The following is a 14820-nucleotide window of genomic DNA, read 5'->3' on the forward strand; positions in this document are numbered from 1 at the left end:
CCAGCTTTCTATTTCTAGCCAAAAGTGTCTCTCAAATTATTTTAATTAATTGGTTGATGCTAAGGTGATAGGAGAGATTGCACCATCAGAAATCCCTCACCTAGGGGAAGGAAAGTAAAGCTTTGCAAAAGCAGCCTAAGGTTTTTGTTTCAGTTGCTGATGCAGTTCTAAATGTTTTGGAGTCGATATATTTGGGGTTGCTGCCCTCTAGCGTGGCTGTTTTATTTTCAGTTTTTTTTACACCACTCTTACTCCTAATGTAATAAGAATTTTTAACATGGAAAAATCATCACACTAAAGTGTAACAGTGTGTATGAAAAAAGCTGAATCTTTTGCTGAATTTTGATGCAAGGCTTTTTGTTTTTTAAATTTCTCTTATGGCACTGACCCCTTCCTACAGCTCAGGGCTGGAGTAAAGATTCTAGTGTGAGACCAATGAGTCTAGGGTGAATGCAGCACTTTACCACTGATAACCCTTGTTGGCAAAGATCTCCGGTGGCTAAATGGGCCCCAGACTTTTCCTACCAACTTTGGACTGGGAAGCAAGAGCAACATCCATTCAGTCCTGCATATAGTATCAGCATTTTGAAATCTGTTAGCTCCTGACTAGAGAATGACACGGTGGTTGTTACTCGTGACTGGCCGAAACGGTGGTAAAAAAAATTGTCGCCGAGGATACAAGGAGAAGGCCATTCATCGCTTCGTGGAACGGTGAATGGCCTTGTCTCCGCAATTAAGGGAGGAAGTATGTACAGCAACTGATTGTGTGGTACAGCAGCTCCCTCCCTCCTTACAATCGATTGCTGCCACCATCCATCCAATCGCCTCCATCCATCCGAGCATCTCCTTCCCTCCCCACTCCCCCTTACCTTCGTGGCAATTTCAATTTTGTTTCTACAAGCAGCCAGAGTCTTGAAGTTTCATATGGCTGCCAGAAAGGTCTCCACTGATGCAAGTTCCCATTTCCAGTTGCATCAGAGGAGACCTTTTAGACAGCCACATGCGACTTCAAGGCTCCGGCTGCTTGTAGAAACAAAATTGAGATCGCCACGAAGGTAAGGGGGAGGGAGGGAGATGGACGGACAGCGGGAGGGAGGGGGCTGCTGGACCGTGCGAAGGGTGCTGAAAGGGGGTGGAGAGAGGAAGGGGGGTTGAGAGGAGAAGACACTGAAGGGAACTGGGGAAGAGAGAGAGGGGAGAATGCGCTGAAGGGAGCTGGCAACTGGGAAAGATAGAGTGGGGAGAAGACGCTGAAGAGAACTGGAGAAGAGAGAGTGGGGAGAAGACGCTGAAGGGAACTGGGGAAGAGAGAGTGGGGAGAAGACGTTGAAGGGAACTGGGGAAGAGAGAGTGGGGAGAAGACGCTGAAGGGAACTGGGGAAGAGAGAGTGGTGAGAAGATGCTGAAGAGAAGAAGACGCTGAAGGGAACAGGGGAAGAGAGAGTGGAGAGAAGACGCTGAAGGGATCTGGAGAAGAGAGAGTAGAAAGAAGACGCTGAAGGGAAATGGGGAAGAGAGAGAGGAGAAGACACTGAAGGGAAATGGGGAATAGAGAGATGCCAGACTATTGGGGGGGAGTGGAGGAAAGAAGATGGGTGCCAGACCAATGGGGGTGGGGTGGAGGGAGAGAGAAGGCAGACAGTGGATGGAAGGAATTGAATGAGGGGAAGATGAGGAAAGCAGAAACCAGACAACAAAGGTAGAAAAAAACTTATATTTCTTTCTTCTCAAAATCTACTTTTCCATGTCTTATCTTCCATCCCTCTCTCTCCTTCCTTCTCTTTTTCCATGCTCTGACATTTCTGTCCTTCCTTCCCTCCACCCCCCAGTAGTCCAACATCTTTCTCCTTCCCACCCTCCTCCCAGTGGTCTGACATTTTTCTCCTCTCCTTCTCATAATCTGGCATATCTCTACTACTACTACTATTATTTTTGTAGCGCTACCAGACTCCCCCTCCTTGCCTTCCATTCCCTGGTTATCTCTCCTCCTTCTTCTTCCCCCCACAGCACAGTGTAACATTTTTATCTCCTTTTCCTCCTTTCTGCCCCCTGCAGTCCATCTCCCTTCCCTTCCTCCTTTCTGGCCCCCCTTCCCAATCCAACATTTCTCTATCCTTTCCACCAGTCCAACATTTCTTTCTCTCTTCCTCCTGCATGCTTCTTCTCCTCCGGTCCTCCTTCCCTCCCCTCCCCTAACTAACATCTCTCTCTCTCTCTCCCTCCATGAGTCCAACTTTTCACTCTCTCCCCTCTCCCCCTTCCCTCCTTTGTCCTCCTCATCCATCTCGCCCTCTCCATAAGTCTTACCCTTTCTGCCTTCTGCACACTTTCTATCTCTCTCTCTCCTTGCCTCTTCCCTTCAGTAACATCCTTCTTTCCTATTCCCCAACCCATGTTTTCTTCCCATGCACCATTTCTCCTTCTCCTCCATTCCATGCCTCTCATCACTCTCACTCCTCCTGTAACAATTTTCCTTCTTTCCTTCCCTCCCCCAACCCCACTCATAGCTAATAGGCTATCTCCCCATCTACCATCTCACCCTCCCCCCCCAGTGTGTAGCATCTTTCCTTTTCCTCCCCTTCTGCCAAGTCCAACAGCACTTTTTCTCCCTTCCCTTTCTGTGCCCCCTGTCCAGCAGCACCTCTTCCTCTCCCTATGTCCAGCAGTACCCCTTCTCCCTTCCCTCCTCCCCTGTCTCTAGTGGCAGCTCACTGTGTGCTTTTAACTTGGCCACACAGCTGCCGCTAGCATTAATTTAGATGCGGTTTCATCACGCAGCCTCGAGGTCTTTGCTAGGCTGGCTTGCTTCTAATGAAAGAGGAAGTTGCATCATCGAAACGGACGACCTAGCAAAGGTCCCAAGGCTGTCTGATGAAACTGCGTCTAAATTATGTTTGTTTATGTTTATTAAGAACTTTATATACTGCATAATAGCCAAAAAAAGGATCCAAGCGGTTTACAATTTATATTTCCAAATAATTTAGAAAAAAACTCCATTCAAAAATAGAAAAAGAAAGAAAGAAAAAAGAACAAAAAAAAATAAATTTTAACACTTAATTTTATTATTGATATTTGATTGTTATAGAATCTTAACTAATTACTTCAAACTGAAAATATTCTTAAAAAAAAAAAACCAATAACTACATAAAACTGATTGCAATCGCAAACTCTTTTCTTCAAATTGAAAAGACCTACTGAAAATAATGTGCTTTTAGATCTCTTTTAAAATTTATATACGATTCTTCTTTTCTCAAGTCTATAAGCAAATTATTCCATAACCGTGGCATTAAATAAAAAAGCGCACAATCTTTAGTTGAGGCAAGATGGCCTTCGAGATATGGGGAATGGCTACCCTATTATCATTCAGAGATCGTAATAAATGTCTCGGTGCATAAAATAATACCAAGTTGGAAAGGTATGATGGTTGTAGTTGAAATAATGCTTGATGTGCCAACATCAAGATCTTAAATTTGATCCTAAATTCCATTAACCAGTGGAATTTCAGATACAGACGTGTCACATGGTCACGAATATATGCATGGCCTAACAATCGAATCGCAGCATTTTGTATTGTTTGTAGGTGCTTCAGTTGTCCTCCCCCTATACCTGCATATACCAAATTACCATAGTCTAACTTAGATAGCACAAAAGAATCCCAGCTGGCTCTAAGATGGCTTAGTGCCCCAAAACCTCTGGCAACCACAGATGAAACCTGTTCTTCAAAATTCAAATGACAATCGATTATGATCCCCAAATACATAAAGCTATTTACTAGTTTTATAATATAATTATTTAAGGAGAGATCTAATTGCGGTGTTGTCTTATCTCCTGAGATACAACATGCTGTCTTTGACATATTCAAAACCAATTTATATTCACTCAACCATTCTTCTATTCTTTTTAAACCATCAAAGAGAGGACCTAGATCTAATGTTGCAGGGGTTAATCTATAGACTAATAAAATGTTGTCTGCATAAATATATGTCCTAATTCCTGAATTAGTCTTGCCAAAGGGCTCAGAAATATGTTAAATAGAACTGTTGATAAGGCTGAACCCTGAAGTACCCCACAATTTAATAATCTATCCTGAGATTATGATCCCTCAGTGGCTACTTTGAAAGTACGTCCTCAAAGAAATGCTGAAAACCAATCCCAAATTACTCCTGAAAGGCCAATCTCTTGTAAAAAGTTTAACAAAAGACCATGATCAACTAAATCAAATGCTGAACTCAGATCTAATGATACTACCATAGCGAAATTCCCACCATCCAAAATTGAATGAACCTCATTAAGGAAGCCTGCTAACACTGTCTCAGTACTGTGCATTGACCAAAATCCCGCCTGTCTTGGATAAGCACATTAGTTGATTTTACGTAAGATATCAATTGTTCCAAGACTATCCGCTGTCAGTTTTGCAAAGAAGCAGAGATTAGAAACTGGTCTATAACTAGCTGGATTCAATATATCTAAGTCTTTATTCTTCAAAATCAGTTTAATAATTGCCTTCTTCCAACATGCAGGTACCCACCACTATTTAAGCTATTTTGTATCATAATTAAAACTAAAGCTAATAATCCATGTCTGGAACTCAAAAGCCATTTTGACAGGACAGGATCTAATTCACAAAAAGTAATATGCATTGTACCTAATAATTTTTCCAATTTTGATAAAGACAGCAATTGAAAAACTGACCAACTAGATTTCCCTAAATTTATATTTCTTTCTTCCAAATCATTCCTAACTGGTTCAGCTGGACTGATTTGCAGACTTTTCAACCTTGACTTTAGATCCAGAATCTTTGAACAGAAAAAAATCTGCTAATTCATCTGTCTCTGGCATTACTCTAGTCCTTTTGTTAAAAGCACACTTAGCTGCTGCTGCTGGTCTGGGGGTGCGGAGAGAAGACGAGGAAGGCAGGAGGAGTCCCAGGAGATATGCGATGGTAGCAGGAAGATGCTGCTGGTAGACATGCAGTGCTGACATGTGAACCTCTGGCCCTACAGGATGTGCCTCTCGTGGCGAGAGACAAGTCTGCTTGCCGGCACCTCTCTTCTTCCTCAGTGTGCCAAGGCATACAGTTTGCGATACCCTGGTGTAATGTGTGCAGAAGGGTATCCTGTTCTGTTTTTGTGTGTGTAATATCTAGAACAGGTTTCTAACTTGAAATTTCAAGACGCTTCTGATTATGGCTACTTACACACTTAGAGGCAGATTCTCTAAATGGTACTCAATAAAGATCGGTATTACCTCATAAGTGCAGTTGTATAAAGGATGCACACCCTTTATAGAACAGTGCTTAGTACTGATTCCCACGTCCTAACATTGGGCGCCAAGTGTACGCCTACTGGTGCTCAAGTTGAGCGTACTGAATCATTCTGTAACAACACACACAACTTTTTGCACACCTTTGAGTTGCACGCTATAGGATCTGGGCACCTGGCGTTACAGAAAAGCACACAGCCAAATGTGCACACAAATCCCACTTGGTGCCAATTAACATCAGTAATTGGTGGTTAGCATCCATCGTTAGTAGCTCATTAGCCAATTAAGTTGTGTGCGCATTTTGAGATTGTACCCAAATTTGGCCACCCAAACCTAGGTGCCATATATAGAATTTGAAGGATCATGCCGGTTTGTAATTTTGTTATCTTCTGTGAACTGAATCCTTTTTATTATATTTTTATTTTTAGGCTTCCCGGGATCTTGTATGCTTTCTCCAGCTGGATCATGTTAATGTTTACTATGGACAAGACTATCGGAATAAATACAAAGCCCCTACAGACTTTTGCCTAGTACTTAAGGTATTTATCTATGAAATTATTCTAAAGTCAGTCTTGACATGGCTCAGCACTAACACCTGCATTTATGAGAATGGGTATCACGGTATTCCCATACTGTATTCTAGAATTGTTAGAGTGGAAGGAGACAGGAAAGAACATAAATGAATTGTTTATGATATAGCAGATTTATTGGTACCTGGAAGACTTTTTGATAAAAAGTGACTTCTTGAATAATAGGTTAGGTTCAGAGCGAGTGAAAGAGAGGAGTAACATGAATTTAATACAGACTGATGCTGAATGATTGCCAAAGAAATTATTATCCCAGCCTTTCCTTGATACAACAGAAAGACCAAGTCGGAGCATAAAGTTTTCATTTTAATTCTCTCCAGTAGAATGCAAGCTTCCTGGGCCAAATGGTTTAGTCTAGTTTATTTTGAATTTTAAACAACAAGACTGCTATAGGAGGGGCCTTAGGCGCTTGGGCCAATCAGGCCCTAGGATCCTGTGGGTTGGGCAGGGAGGGGGCGGGCCTGCCTCATTTGGACAGAGGCGGGCCTGCTGGCCGGACGGTGCGAGGACCCGTCCGGCCAACTTGCAGGTAAGCCCGAGGGGGGTTCCGGGTGGGGGTCCGGCAGGAGGGGTTGGGCACCATCATGCTGGCGATCTTTGGGGGGGACCGTTGGTGGTTCGGCAGGAGGGGTTGGGCACCCTCCTACCGGCGATCTAGGGGGGAACCATTGGGGGGGTTCGGGGAGGGGTTTGGGGCATTTTGTTTGGGGGGGTCCGGAAGCCTCCTGCTGGCGATCTTTGGGGGGGGGGGGTTCTGTCGTCAGGAGAGGTTGGACACCTTCCTGCTGTGATCGTCGGGAGGTGGGGGGCCTACCGGCAGGAAGGGTTGAACACCTTCCTGCCAGCGATCGCGAGTTTTGTCGGAAGGAGAGATTGGGCACCATCCTGCCGAGATCGTCGGGGGGGTTGGGGGGAGACTGGCGTCTGCTATACTAATCGCAGCAGGGAAATCATTTGCTGTGATTAAGTATAGCGGCCTCGTCTACTTACCATGTAGGCCAGCATTTTGCTAGCCTACATTGTAAGCGTCTCCTGCTCTCCTAGGGAGACGTGTAAGGCTGCCTAGGTTCGCCTAAGGCTACCGCCTAGCCTTAGGCGGGCTTGTGGGCCTCCCTAGTCTCCCGGAGGCGCCTTCAATATTGGCAGCCTGCCTGGGGAGCATTTTTTTAGAAAATGTGCCTCCCAATTGGCTGATTAGACAGCTGTAGGACGCCTACAGCTGCCTACAATTGGGACGCATTTTGTAGAATCGCCCTAGGGCCTTAGTGAAATTGATTTTGATGCCTTCCATACCCTCGTTTATCAAGCAGTGCATTTTACTGAAAAGCAATCACTTTCAAGTATGTAGTCCATTGCTTCTGTCCCCCCTGGATGTCAAAAAAAAAAAAAAGAACAAAAACAAATGATGGGCACGTCCCTCTCTTGATTTCCCCTATTCTCCCCACCTGTACTCCAAGAATTCCCACTAGAGAATGACACGGTGACAAAATTCATCACCGTTCCCGTCCCCGTGGATAACCGTGGGAAATAATCCCATGTCATTTTCTAGTGTCTATTTCAACCTCAGTCCTTCTACACCAGCATTCTTCAAAGCAAAGTTTGTGGGTCAGTGGTTGTGGCCATTCATACTCTGATTCTTCCCTTTCTCCTTAAAGAATGACATGAAGATGGTTTCCCGTGGTTATCCGCGGGGACAGGAACGGTGATGAATTTTGTCACTGTGTCATTCTCTAATTCCCACCCCAAACTGAGGATTTATTTCCACCTCTGCTCATTTATATTAGAGTGAGTAAATTATCTTGTTTGCTTTGCATTTTTCTATTGGTTGTATCATCAGTTGTTCTATCCTTCTGATAGTTTTGCATAATTGGCTTTGGACTTTTATCAATTAAGGGGGCAATTTTAATACAAGGTTTCTACTTGTAAAGGAGGTAAATGTGCACAGCTTGCAGACAGACCTGGGTTTGGAGTTGTGAAGTACTTGTGTATTGTATTAAATAACGTATGTACATGCTTAAACAGCAATTCTATAACAGAACCCACATGAATATGCCACTCGCACATGTAAATGTACAGAATTCCAGTCTTTTCATGGGCAAGCATACGCATGCATATAAAGTGACAGATAAACAGCTAAGCGCTATTCTGTAAGGGTTTGAGTACTGACATAGGGCATTAATGCAAAGGGGCATTCACTTGGGAAGAGCATGGGCAGTACTGCTATTTATGCATGCAACTTACAAAATAATGTTAATTATGCATGCCTAGGTTTTAGACACCCTGATACCAGGTTGAAATGGTATAATATAAATGGAATCTGGGTACAGATGCCAATACAGGTCATGCAGCACCAGGACACCTAAAAAGAGGTGCCCACTCAGTGGCATAGTAAGGGGAGCAGGGGGGTAGACTGCCCCGGGCGCTATCTTAGTGGGGGTGCCGGTACCTCTTTAAAATCTTTGCCAGCAGGAACAACTATTCTAACCTGTTGCTCACACCGGCCTGCCTTCCTCTGACATCGCTTCCAGTAGAAATACGAGGGTGGGAAGGGAAAGTGTGAGTGTGGCAAGAGGGTGAAGAGAAGGCAGTACCGCCCCAAGCGCTTCCTACCCTCGCTAAGCCACTGTGCCTATTTATAAAATTTTATAACACTTTAGAGCAGTGATTCACAAACTGGGTTCCTGGGAACCCTAAGATTCTTTGAACTCTCTTCAGGGGTTCCTCAAGAAATTAAGTTACAAAGCCTATAGGAACATAATTATGTTTACATAATGAGGATTCCTCAGTATATGAAAAAACGTTTTATGGGTTCTGCCATAGTAAAAAGTTTGGGAATCGCTGCCTTAGAATACATGCACATATTTGTGTCAGCTTCAGAGCAGGTGTAAATGTGTGCAAAGATGTTTGCATTCTACTAGGGATGGATCTGGGTGCCTATTTATTTATTTATTTATTTTATAAATGCACATAGCCAACTATCTACCTTTATAAAATAGGTACCTTTTTGGATTTCTTATGTAGGTGTCCTTTTCTAAAATAAGGCCCCCAACCCCCAAATTCCCAAATTCTATAAAGTGTGCCTAAGGTTAGGTGCCTACCTTGGTATTCTTGGCTGATGTAGTGCCTAAATTAAAGCAATTGGTTAATAGGCTTAGTCGGCACCAATAAGAACATAAGAATAGCTTTACTGGGTCAAGCCCAGTAGCTTGTTTTCAAGGTGGCCAATTCAAGTTACTAGTATCTGGCCAAAACCCAAAGAGTAGCAACATTCCATGCTACCGATCCAGGGCAAGCAGTGGCTACTCCATGTCTTTCTCAATAACAGACTATGGACTTATCCTCCAGGAAATTGTCAAAAACCCTTCTTAAAACCAGCTACGCTATCCGCTCTTACCACAACCTCTGGCAATGCGTTCTAGAGCTTAACGATTCTCTGAGTGAAAAAATATTTCCTCCTATTGGTTTTAAAAGTATTTCCCTGTAACTTCATCGAGTGTCCCCTAGTCTTAACACCTCATAATTGCCATTAATTGGACTTAATTGAATGTTAGATGCCTAACTTATAAAATGCAATTCTATAAAAAGTATTGTAGGTACCTAATCCAAAGTTCCTACTTAAAAAGTGGGCGTGTTTTCGAGTTAGACACCTGTTTTTGATTAAGCCACACGTATTTAGGCCAAGAAAACCCTTGCATAAATATGGTACGCTTAAAGTTAGGACACCTAGTGATACCTAATGCTGCTTAGGTAGCGCTGAGCGTAATTCTATACAGTGTGCCTAACTTTTATAGAATTGCACATACTGCCGCACTAGGTGCTGATTTTTTAGGTGACCTATGAGGGGCATTCAATAATTTATCTACCTCAGTAGGAAAGAAGAGTTTTCAAAAAAGTTTGTTTTATTTTTCAATATAGTCCCCTGATAGCTCCATACACTTCATCTACTTTTCCTGCAATGACTTTAACCCATTTTTAAAAAATTCCTCTGTTTGACCTTCAAACCAGGACGTCGCAGCTTCCTTGACATTTCATCACTTGAAAGCCGCTCTCCACGAAGAAATTTCTTTAAAACTTGGAATAGGAAATAATCCGAGGGAGCCTAGTCAGGACTGTAGGGTGGATGGTTCAGCTGCTTGAAACGCACATTCTCGGGTGGGAGCCTGTGGTTATCGTGACATGTGCACCGGCTCATTGTCATGAATAAGCAGCATGCCTGCTGTGAGTTGTCCTCATCTTTTCTTCTTAATTGACTCCTGCAAAGTGATCATTGTGTTGGTGTAACTCTTCCCGGTTGTGGTTGTCTTGTGTGGCATGAACTCCAGAAGCAAAAGTTCTTCATCATTCCATGACTTTGTTTGCAGATTTTTCTGTCTTGAACTTTTTTGGGGTGGGAGATAACTTGTGCTTCCACTGCATTTACTCCATTTTGGACTCAGGATCTCTGTGATAGACCCAAGTCTCATCTCCATTCACCAAACAATGAAAAAAATTCACATGGTCTTCATGGAGCATATCCAAGTTCTCCTGACAGCACTGAAGCTTAGTAGCCTTCTGACATGGCGTCAGCATTCTGGGAACCTATCTTGCACTAACCTCGGACATGCCCAACTTTTCATGAATTATTCTCCAAACCCACCAAAGATATCTTTTTTCTTTTTGAGTTTGCTTGTGAAGCGAGTCAGATTAGCAACTAAAATAAGGCATGGTGAGAGCCAAATTTTTATAAAGAATTTTAGAGATTCAGCATATGTGGAGCAGATTATTCTCTGGAAACCACTGAGATATATGTTTGATCATGTTCAAGGGTTCTGTATTCTTGGACGTATCTTATAAAGGAATAAGTAAGATTGAAGCCTTCAGTATGACCTGTGAAGTACAGAGAAAATAAAATCTAGCATTAATCAGTGTTTGTTTCTATTAGCATTGGCATTTATATGGAAACATAGCTGCTGTTGGGATTTGTATCATATAGAATGTTTAAAATGAATTCTGTGGTTTGATAATACTGTATTCTGATGACTGAATTATTCTTAGTACTGCAGTGGAAGAATTATTCAACAGCATGGAGTACATGAATTTCTAATATTATATAGGTCATCAGATGAAATATTATATTATATTATATTATATTATATTATATAGGTCAACAGATGAAAGTTAAGAAGAAATCTAGGACTGGCTTAAAAATTAGGTTGAAGAGCCAGTCACCTAGGACACCAGCTGCTGAGATGTTTCAAAGAGTGGCTTTAACAAAAACAGCTGTGCAAACTCAAAGCTAGAAGGATGATAGGTTGCATAGGGAGAGGTAAGGCCAGTAGGAAAAAGGAGGTATTGATACCTCTGTATAAGACTCTGGTGAAACCTCATTTAGAATACTGTGTACAATTCTGGAGGCCACACCTTCAAAAAGATATAAAAAGGATGGAGTCGGTCCAGAGGAAGGCTACTAAAATAGTACGTGGTCTTCGTGATAAGGCGTGTGGGGACAGACTTAAAGATCTCAATCTGGGGGGTCACGTGGTGTCATGAGCGCGTGAGGACGTCTCCTCGCTCGCTCCGGGGCTGCCCTGCCGATTTTTCCCTAATATATGCTGACTAAACCCCGCTCTTCGCGCGCACGCCACGGATTGTGATTGCGCTAACACATGGAACAGTATCTCACCAGATCCAGGGATTTAATGCACGCTAAATCTGCCCGCAAGGATCGGGATCGGGTGCGGCCGGGTGACCCCAAAATGGCGGCGAGTCCCGCGGCGGCGGTATCGAGCCTGAAGGAAGCCGCATTGAGCGACATAAAGGAAGCTCTGGCCCAGGTCCTGGGACCGAAATTGGAGGTGCTGACCGCGCAAATCACTAATATAGAAACGCTGCTGGAAACAGCGTCGGCGCGCACCACAGAACTTGAACAGCGGGTCTCTTCCCTGGAAGACACTGGTAACACTCAGAGTGCCGACCTTCTTGCATTACAGGCGCAGGTTCGAGCCCAAGCTGATAAATTAGATGACCTGGAAAACCGGTCTCGTCGCTCGAACCTGCGCCTGATGGGTGTCCCGGAAACGCTCCCGGATCGCTCGCTGCCGGAATTGATGGAGGGGTGGCTGCGAGAGGAGCTGCCGCTTTCTTCTGCTGCGGGGCCTGTGCGCATTGAAAGAGCGCACCGCTTGGGCCCTCGCCCTGGCTTGGAAGCCAGACCACGTGTGGTCATCTTAAAGCTCTTAAACTACCGACACAAAGTGGAGATTCTACAGCAGTACAGAATCAAGAAAGATGCTTTGAAATATGATGGCTCCCCGATTCGCATCAGTCAAGACTACTCTATGGCCCTGCAGGAGAGGAGAAAGCCTTTCTATTCACTGTGTGCACAGTTGTCGGAGCTCAAGCAGAGGTTCCAATTCAACTACCCAGCTGTATTGCGGATCCAGCGAAATGGGATCTGGAAATCCTTTCACTCGCCAGATGAAGCGGCTGCATTTATCAAACTTCTTGGTAGCCCAGATTCGGGGGCTGACTGACTGAACTGTTCCTAGTCTTGCAGTGTGGTTTATTTGTGCTAATGGCTAGTTCTGGTTCATTAGCGGGGGGATTGTGTCTTTTGATGGGGCGGGGCGGCCCTGGACGGGACGTCTTGGGTGACCTCTTAGCTCCCACATGTGGGGGACGATTGGGGCTGTTGGGGGGATTTGGGGAAAGGGGGGGTCCTGGGTGGCAGCGACATTGTTACTAGTTTATTTTGTTTTTCCTTTTCAGGGTTGTCCTGGGCTAATTTCTTTCAAAGTGGTGAGGGTGTCTACAAAGTGTGTGTGTGTGAGTCTTGGGGTGGGGCTGGGCACCCTGGGACTCTGTTTTCCAGAACTCATTGCTAGCTGTGGTAGGTCTGGTGTTGGCCTCTGATGGGTGACCGGAAGCTGCGTATACTTTCCTGGAATGTATCGGGCATTACTTCCCCCGCTAAACGCACAAAAATTTTGTCTCAACTGAAACATCACTCGGCAGACATAGCCTGTCTGCAAGAGACTAGACTTACGGATTTAGAACACCAGAAATTACGCCGGGGTTGGGTGGGGGACTTGCATTATGCCTCCTCCCCTGGAAAAAGGGCGGGGGTGGCGATTCTATTTCGGAGGGGTCTGCAGTGTACAGTCCAGGTTCTGAGGCGTGACACTCAGGGTCGGTACCTTTTGGTGCGGGTGGTTGGATCTGGGGGGCCCTTTCGGCTTCTGGTGGGATATGGCCCTAACAAATATCAACACTCATTTTTTCAAAACTTGGTTAATATTTGTTTGCGAGATTCAGACTGTCCCCTGATTGTAGTGGATGATTTGAATCAGGTAATGGACCCGGGTGTAGATCGCTCTGGAGGAACGGGGTCATCGTCTGGGAGGCTGACTAGGGGGATCCCTTATCTTTGTCGAGCTCTGGGACTGGTGGATCCTTGGCGGCTCTTACACCCCACGGAGAGAGATTACACTCATCAGTCCAGAGCCCATGGTTCTTTCTCCAGGATTGATTATGCACTTTTATCTGAAACGCTGTTTGCGCGGGTCTCGGAGGCCACCATTGGCCCTCTTGAGGTGTCGGACCATCACATGATTTGGTTAGATGTTGCAGTGGGGGGCCCTGCGAGTTTGGGGGCGGGATGGAGATTCCCTGCGTACTTGCATGAAGACGTTCATTTCCGGGAATTTTTAATGACCAAATGGGAGGCCTATTGTTCCTTTAATGCGCAACACATAGAACAACCTATTTTATTTTGGGACACAGCTAAAGCGGTGTTGCGTGGAGATATTATAGCTTACGTTGCCTCTAGGACCAGACGCATTGCACATCGCATAGTTCACCTTGAGTGTCATTCGCGGCAGTTGAAACGTGAACTGCTGAATTCCCCGTCGGTGGCTACTAATGACATGTATAAAACGGTTTTGGCTGAGCTGAATACTCTTATACATGAACGCACGAAGAAACTGTTATTTTATAGAAAGTTTCGATTCTATAAACATGGAAACAAGACGGGGAAATTGCTAGCATCAGTAACAAAAAGCTGGTCGGGTTCTAGATATATTCCTATGATCCGTGAGACCTCGGGGAACATGTTGACCTCAGCAGTGGCAATTGCGGATTGTTTCAAACATTATTTTGAGGCCTTCTATGCTTCCCCGGGTCCCTATATGGGTCCTGATGTGAGTGATTACCTAGAGGACGCGGGGATGCCTAAATTATCTCCTGCCCAGAAATCTAGACTAGATAGGCCTTTACTCACACAAGAAGTGTTACGAGCAATACAAACATTGAAGACTTGTACGGCTCCGGGGCCGGACGGTTATTCTCCGGAATTCTATAAGATCTTATCTTCGGTCCTGGGGGAGCCCTTGCTAAATTATTATTCAGCAGTTCGCGACTGCGGTACATTTCCCTGCTATGCGAATGACGCTCTCATTACTTTGATTCCAAAGCCATCTAAACCGCCCACCGAGATTGAATCTTACAGGCCGATTTCGCTTTTGAATGTTGACATAAAAATTTTAGCTCGAGTACTGGCTGATAGGTTAGCGCCTTTGTTGCCTTCCATCATAGTGCCAGAGCAGGTGGGTTTTGTTCGGGAGCGGCACTCGGTTTTGAACGTACGGAGAGTGTTGATGGCGTTCTCGCGGGCACAGCATACTCAATGTCCGGGTCTGTTAGTTGGACTGGATGCGGCAAAGGCCTTTGACAAGGTTCAGTGGCAGTACCTCTTTCATGTATTACAGCATGTAGGACTCCCGGACAGTTACTTGGCCTTACTCCGACCGCTTTATTCAAGCCCCACCGCCTCGATATTAGTAAATGGAGTGCGCTCTACTGGCTTTGTTGTGGGTAGGGGGACTCGCCAGGGATGTCCTTTGTCTCCGCTGCTCTTCTTGTTGTACTTGGATCCTTTGTTGCGTACTCTCCAGAGAGATGATGAGATTGTAGGATTGTCCGAGGGTTCTGCCCA

General features: G+C 44.7%; 1 protein-coding gene across 6 annotated transcripts in view; it reads left to right on the forward strand.

Moving 5' to 3' along the window:
* RAPH1 (Ras association (RalGDS/AF-6) and pleckstrin homology domains 1) overlaps positions 1-14820 on the forward strand; it is a 494561-nt gene that overhangs the window by 393950 nt on the left and 85791 nt on the right. For all 6 annotated transcript variants that reach the window (XM_033946873.1, XM_033946869.1, XM_033946870.1 and 3 more), the window contains one exon: positions 5691-5801. In XM_033946873.1, coding sequence (XP_033802764.1) covers positions 5691-5801 — 111 coding nt within the window. The remainder of the gene's footprint in view (positions 1-5690; positions 5802-14820) is intronic.

The sequence above is a fragment of the Geotrypetes seraphini genome, chromosome 5 (assembly GCF_902459505.1).
Source record: "Geotrypetes seraphini chromosome 5, aGeoSer1.1, whole genome shotgun sequence".
NCBI lineage: Eukaryota > Metazoa > Chordata > Amphibia > Gymnophiona > Dermophiidae > Geotrypetes > Geotrypetes seraphini.